This window comes from Muscardinus avellanarius (genome assembly GCF_963383645.1).
Source record: "Muscardinus avellanarius genome assembly, chromosome: 19".
Lineage (NCBI taxonomy): Eukaryota > Metazoa > Chordata > Mammalia > Rodentia > Gliridae > Muscardinus > Muscardinus avellanarius.
The window spans coordinates 41,088,135-41,095,634 of record NC_137805.1 but is presented as its reverse complement, the minus strand read 5'-3'; the positions used below and the strand labels follow the sequence as shown (position 1 = coordinate 41,095,634).

The window sequence follows — 7,500 nt, the reverse complement described above, 5'->3', positions numbered from 1 at the left end:
CTCCTAACTGCTACTCCTAAATCTTAACACCCCCTGCCCCAAGATATATATATATATGCCAGAAATGTGCGGTCCAAGCTTCAGGTTCTGAGCACATTGGAGTCCTTAGTTTCAAAGGCAGGACCAGAATTGGGTCACTCGTTTGCACTCTGTGAGCACCCCCACCCCAAGGGTGAGGTCATAGGCAGGTCCCCGCCTCCCCTGCGCCCCGTGACTGCAGCTCACCCGTGCAGGCCACGGCTGCGAAGACCCAGCACTGGCCGTACTTGACGTGCTGACAGCCATAGTTCTTCCAGCGCCGCAGGATGTCCACGCTGCCGATCCAGAACATGGGGCTGACGCCGTCGCCGTAGTTATTGTCCCAGCGCCCCAGAAGCACGCCCTGGTCATCATTGCAGTTGACCTGCAACCAGAGGGGTGTTGTGAGGGCCTGGGCCGGGGGCGGGGAGCCGGGCCAGGGCCAGCGAGTGGTCAAGGGCAGGAAGGGAGTTCCAGGCCAAGGGAACGGCAGGTGCAAAGGTGCCACGGAAGACAGTGCTGTGCACGGCAGATGGCTGGGGCTGGAGCCCGGGTGCAGGAGGCATGAGAGAGAAGGGAAGAGGGGCTTTGGGCAAGGCAGCGTGCAGCTGATGGGGTGGGGCCCAGGCTCCTCACGGGCAGGGCTACGAGGCCCTGCCGGACTCTGGAGTTACCCAGGCCCCCCTGGGTGATCTGCTCTCCACTTGCTTGCCCCTTTAAAATAAACTTCCTAGGCCGGTGCTGGGGCCTCCGAGGCTGGGATGGAAGCCTGCCATGAGGTAAGGCCGGTGCTGGGGCCTCTGAGGCTGGGATCGGAGCCTGCCAAGGGGTAAGGCCTGTGCCAGGGCCAGTGGGGCTGGGATTGGAGCCTGCCATGAGGCAAGGCCGGGGCTGAAGCCAGTGAGGCCGGGATCAGAGTCTGCCGGGTGGCCAGGCCAGAGCCGGGGCTGTCAAGAGTGGGATCGGAACTTGCAATGTGGCATACACAGAGAAATATCACAGAAAATAAAAACCAGATGTTTCCCCTAATTATCAAAAACTAGGAGGAAAGGGGTAACAGGAGGAGGTCGAGGTATAGAAAGGGCCCTATAGCAAAGCAATTAAAGTGACCAATCAGAGGGGATGGGATGGGGGAGGATGGAACCTTTTTAAAACTCAGGAGGTACATAAACAAATGTATCAAAGTTAGTCACCAATCAAGCATGGGATCGAGGGAGGGGGAGGGAATGGGATGGGGGCTGGATGAGGGCTAATTGGATGATGTGTGCTTGTATATCCTCACAAGTCTTGTATTCCATTGTGATGTATGACTACAATGCACCAATAAAAATATATATTAAATGAAAAAATAAAATAAAATAAGCTTCCTACTTTCCCCTCCCTGGTGTCTGTGGGTTTCATTCTTCAACTCTGAGACAAGGACCGGGTAAGAAACTCGTATCAGCTAGACACCCCTCCCAGCCCGGGCTCCTTCAGCGTGCGGTCCTAACTGATACTGGTGCACGAGGCCTCGTGATGTTCTCTTCCAGCTCCTCTCCCCCGTCCACCAGAACGTTAGGGACCACACATGTTCTACGCCCGCTGTCTCCTCGGGGCCCAAGACAGGTAGCACTTGATAAATACTTGCTGGATGAAGGAATTGCTTTGGGGACTTGCTGGAATTGCCCTCATTTATCTATCGCTCGTCTTTCCAAACCAGACTTTCTTTGCTGAGGCTCACCGGCCTCCTGAGGCCCTCCCTCCACCGCCCAGCTCAGATGGCCTGTGTCATCAGGAGAGGAGGGCCCGTCCCCCGCTCACCATGCCGCTCACCACCCGGCCCACGTAGACGGGGCTGCTGCGGCGAGAGCAATCGCGGCCAGCGTCCGTCAGGAACTTGGGGTTGACATCCAGGAGCATCAGGCAGATGTCCAAGATCCCGTCTTCAAACTGTGGGAGGAAAGGAGAGGAGAACGAGGGAGCTGAGCAGCCCCTCCTCCAGGAGGCCCATGCGACATGAGGTCCCCACATCAGCAGCCCCCCACATCACACAGCATCTGGAGGCTTCCCCGGGTCTGTGGCAAGAAAGTGACCCCCGTCTCTTGCAGGGAGAACTCCTACTCGTTCTTCAAAGCCTTGCTTAAATGTTCCCTCTCCTCCCTGATCTCCGTGGCAGTTATGCCTCCAGGTCTTTTCCTCTTGGACTGATCACTTCCAGAAGCTTTGCAAGGGCCGTTTTCCACAGCCAAGCACAAGCCTGGATACAGACCAGGACCTCAGGAAATTAAAAGGAAGGACTTGGCTTTGTTCTGATTCTCATGAGGGAATTAAAAGCCCCGGGAAGTGAGTCAATTCGTTTGCTGATGTGTTTCATGTATCATGGTCATGCCCCCATTTCATTTACGCCCCACAGCAGGCAGCAGGGTTGCTGGGCAGTTATTTTTACAACACTGATCTGTACTATTTGGACAAGGATACTGCAGTCATCTTGAGCCTAAGGTCCCGCGGGAGGACTTCCCTCTGGCCCCAGGACAGGTTTCCCTGACCCAGAGGCTGCTGGGAGAAGCTTCAAGGTCTCCACCCCAGAAGACCAACGTCCTCTGACACACCAGGAGGCTCAAGGACCAGGGTGGGTGTGGTTCTGGCTTTGTGAATTTTCTCTGCAGAGTCTCAAGAATATTTACAGGAGGCTGGGCGAGAGAGGAAATAAGAGCACTGGTTTGGAGAATCAGCCCAGGCTGGCTGGCTGGAGGGCTGAAAACCACAGAGATGAGCCAGGCAATGAGAACAGCCCAGCCCAGACTACACAGGCATGCCTTGGCTGACCTACAGATTTACAAGAAATAAAAAACAGATACTGCTTTTAGCCTGTTTCTGGCTTGTTTGTTACTGAGCAGTAGCTAGCTGATACAACCAGATCAGACAGCAGCGTCCAGTGCCCTGGGAACTTGTTAGAAATTCACATTCTCAGTTCCTGTCCGGACCTGCTGAATCAGAAACTAGGGATGGAGCCTGCGGTCTGTGCTTTACCAATCTCTCCCAGTGGCTTTGGTGTAGACCCAAGCTTGAGAACCACTGACTCGGACAATGCTTTGGCATCTTCCTCAGCACGTGCGGAGTGCGGAGTGAGCATCTCAAGTGTTGATATTATGTTGACACAGAGCCCTCACTGCTCCCCCTCTCTGAGGATGCCAACCACTTCACAGCTCCTAAAGCTTTCCCTCATCCTTTCCCCACCTTGAATCCAGGGCCGCTTGCCCTTGCTGTGTGACCTCAGGCCAGTCTTGGCCCTCTCTGAGCCTACAGCCACTTCAGGACCCTTGCGTCCCTGACAGAAGGGGGTGGGCGGCTCTGCAATCCACTCACAGCCTCACATCTCAGACACAGAGGTGGGTCAGACACAGGGGGTGGCCCCTACCTGCCCAAAGTTCCAAGGAACGCTCTTGATGAACTTGGCCGAGCCCTGGTAGATGAAGCCCTGCTGGGTGAGCACGTACTCCCGCCGCTCCTCCTCGGCATCCAGGTACACAGCATCCGCTGTGGGCAGGAAGGAGGCGCCTCAGCTCCGGCTCTGGAGAGGCCCGGGGGCCCCGCAGACACGGCAGCCAGGGTGCCAACGCCCCAGGCCAAGCCGGCACCTCGGAGGAGCCTTTACCTTTGTGCCTGTGTGCTGCGGTGCTGGGGCTGGGACCCAGGGGTGCTCAGCCACTCGGCCCCATCCCCAGGCCTTTGCATTTCTTATTTTTTATCTTTGTGATACTGGGGATGGAATCCAGGGGCAGTCTACCTCTGGGGTATACTCCTGCCCTGTTTTTTATTCTTTATTTTTGAAACAGAGTCTCACTAAGTTGCGGAGGGCCTCCCTCACTAAGTAGCTGAGGCTGGCGACGAACCTCCAGTCCTCCTGTCTCAGCCTCCCAAGTATTGAGATTACAATCATGTGCCACCATGCCCGGCTTGCATTTCTCATTTTGAGCCAGGGTCTTGCCAAGATGATCTCAAACTTGCAATTTTCCTGACTCAGCCTCCTAGGCAGCTGGGATTACCAGCGTGTACCACCATCCCCAGCCCTTTTATCTTTTAATTAGAAAAACCAATTATTAATTAACAACCCCATGCCAATGAGACAAGTGTTATCCATTAGTGACAAATCCATTATCCAACCCGTGGTACCTTTGAAAATCCCACTTTAAAGATGGGAAAATCAAGGCTCAAGAATCTTTCACAGCTGAGAAAACTGATGTCAAAGTGAGATTCTAAGAAGCCCGGGAGCAGGAGCAAGGAGGTCCTTGTCCTGCTCTCCACCTGTGGAGCGGCCCAGGCCCTTCTCCACCCATCTCCACACCTCCCTGAGCCCAAGAGCCAGGTGTGGTTGTACATCTGAAAGGTGCTTCAGAAACTAAAGCCCTGAACCAACATGGGGAAGAAACAGGGTTCCTGGAGAGTTCAGGACCAGAGGGGAAGGCCAAGGCAGGGCTACCAGGGCCTGGGGGAGGAGGGGTCCTGTCCAGCTTGGGGGTCAGGGATGCTTCCTGGAGGAGGGGGCATCTGAACGCTGCACTGGGGAGTGGCTACAGTTTGGATGCTTGGAGCCTGTGGACAGTGTTCTAAGCAGAAGACTAGGCAGAGCAAAGCTTTGGCCACTGGAACACGGAGGGCACGGAGCGCTCTGTGGCTCTGAAGGGGAGAGAGGAAGGCTGGGGAAGTCGAGGCCAGGTGGCCGGAGCCCTGAAGCCAAGCTGGCTCCATAAAGTCTACTTCCCAGATAGAGCAACTGAGGCTAGGAAGGGGAAGGACGGAGTCTCTTTATGACAGTGATGAGCCCTGGGCATTAGTGGGCCCTGGACATCCATCCATCCATCCTGAATTATTTCCTCCATTAAAACAAAAATATTTTCTCCAGATGTGGTAGTACACCCCTATGATCCTAGCAACTTGGGAGGCTGAAGCGGGAGGGTTGCAAGTTTGAGGCTAACCTGGGAAACTTAGTGAGACCTTGTCTGGAAATAAAAAATAAAAAGGGTTGAAGAGGTAGCATCCCTGAGTTCAAATCCCAGTACCAAAGAGAAAATAAAATTATGACTGTATCGGTTGAACGATAGATACCTTAATATTATATATTAAAACATATTGTTCAACTTCAATGTTCTTTTTTTTTCCCTTCTGGCTCTAAAAGCCGGTGGCCCTGGGTGCAGGGCCCGCTTACCCACTGGAGAAGCCAGATGGGGAAAGTCCCCCAGTGTCCAGGAGCTGCTTTGGACCAGGGTGGCCAGACCTTTGAACCCCATCCTCGCAGCTCAGCACCCCCTCTGTCAGATGTTGAGATGGGTGGAGAAGGGCCTGGGCCGCCCCACAGGTGGACAGCAGGACGAGGACCTCCTCGCTCCTGCTCCCGGGCTTCTTAGAATCTGAATCTCACTTTGACATCAGTTTTCTCAGCTCTGAAAGATTCTTGAGCCTTGATTTTCCCATCTGTAAAGTGGAACTTTCAAGGACAGCAGACCTGAAAGTGGCCGAGTCCTGTGTGTGCTACTCCGGCTCTGGAGACCACGCAACGAAAATTAACCTTAAAATAAATTAACTATATGCCAGGCACAAAGGCCTGTAATCACAGTACTTGGGAGGCCGAGACGGGGGGATGCTAGGATTGAGGCCAGTGTGTGGTAATTAAGTGAGACCCTCAGTAACTTAGCAAGATCCTGTTTAGAAATAAAAAATAAAATGGGCAACTCAATGCTAGAACTGCTCCTGGGCTCAACCCCTAACACCAGCTGGGAGGTGAGCCGCAGCTGCGATCTCTTCACTTGGGAGGCTGAGACGAAGATCGCAGGTTTGAGGCCAGGCTGGGAACTTAGTGAGAGCTTCAATTTTTTTTGTTTCAAAATTTTAAAAATACATATAAGGGCTAGGGGTATAGCTTGGAGGTAGAATGTCCCTGGGTCCAATTCCCAGTATCAAAGAGAGAAAAAGGAAAATGACCATGCCTTACGAGGCTGTGAGTCCGCTGGTAGCTACTGTGAGAGGGAGGAAAATAAAGGAGCCCGCATCTGCACAGGGAGCCGCGCGTGGCATGCGGCTGGGCCTGGGGGGCCCCAGCTCAGGTCTCTGGCTGGCAAAGGCGGGGCACCGGGGTCAGGAGGCCTCGCCCATACCTGGCACTCCATCCTGCTGCCTTGGGGCTCAGCGAAAGGTTCCAATTCCTAGGCAGATCCCGTCCGCCTGTTCCCGCCCAACTTCCTGCCTCCCGGAGGCTCTGCCCTGGATGTGGGACACTGTAGTCAGGGCAGCAGGCGGAGGGGACGTCCCCCGGAGCGCCGCTCTACCTTCCGTGAACTCTAAGCCCTGCAGACTAGCAAGTCAAAACAAGCTGCAGCTGCCGGGCGCATGCTTGTAATCCCCGCGCTTGGGAGGCAGAGACAGGAGGATCGTGCAGGTTTGAAGCCAGCCACGCGCACTGGCTTAGGAGACCCTGTTTCCAAATAAAAATGTAAAAATAGGTCTGGGAGTGTAGCCCGGAGGTAGAAGGGCTTCCAGGAACCCCAGTACCCCCCCCACACACACACACACAAACAAGCTGCAGCAGGCCCAACAAGGCCACTTCTGTCCAAGAATTGGTCCCTCTGGCCTCAGGCCATGTGAGCAAAGGGCTCCTTGAGACACCCTGATGAGCCCCTGGGGACGGTCATGTGGTCATCATGGTCAAGGTACAGGGCACCCCTGGCTCCTCCGGTGAACAGAGGTATGTGGACTGGTAAGGGCAGCCCTCCAGAAGTATTGGAGGGAAAACTCCCCCACAGGGTAAGGAAGGTAGTGGGGAACTTTTTTGGGGGGGTATTAGGGATGGAACCCAGGAGCATTCTACCTCTGAGCTACACCTCCAGCCCTATTTTATTTTATTTTTTGTTTTAAAACAAGGTATTACTAAATTGCTGAGGCTGTCCTCGAACTTGCAATCTTCCTGTCTCAGCCTCTCAAGTACTGGGAGGGATTACAGGGTGTACCACCATGCCTGGCAGTGGGATTCTTTATGTTTGAGAGACAGAAATCCATAAAATACAGCAGCTTCACAGTGTCTCCAGACACGCACTGAGGAATCTAGGGAGATGAGCCCCTAAGATGGCAAAGAACGGCGTCCTCCAGGGACTACATGGGCATTTCTCTGTAGTGATTCAAACTTTTATTAGAAAGGATTCCCAGCTGGGTGTGGTGGTACACACCTGTAAACCCAGGAGGTTCACAGGTTTGAGGCCAGCCTCAGCAACTTACCAAGACCCTCAGAAACTCAGTGAAACCCTGTTTCAAAATTTAAAAAGTAGCCGGGCATGGTGGCACACGGTTGTAATCCCAGTGCTTGGGAGGCTGAGACAGGAGGATTGCACAGGTTCAAAGCCAGCCTCAGCTACTTAGTGAGGCTCTTTGCAACTCAGTGAGACCCTGTTTCCAAATAAAGTATAAAATAGGTCTGGGAGGATAGCCCGGAGGTAGAAAAGCCCCTGGGTTCCA

General features: G+C 53.9%; 1 protein-coding gene across 1 annotated transcript in view; it reads right to left on the bottom strand.

Moving 5' to 3' along the window:
- The window catches only part of TGM2 (transglutaminase 2), a gene marked incomplete at both ends in the record, with an annotated part of 36,235 nt that overhangs the window by 17,985 nt on the left and 10,750 nt on the right, over positions 1-7,500 (bottom strand). The window contains 3 exons of the mRNA XM_080716513.1: positions 226-403; positions 1,819-1,947; positions 3,416-3,534. Coding sequence (XP_080572639.1) covers positions 226-403; positions 1,819-1,947; positions 3,416-3,534 — 426 coding nt within the window. The remainder of the gene's footprint in view (positions 1-225; positions 404-1,818; positions 1,948-3,415; positions 3,535-7,500) is intronic.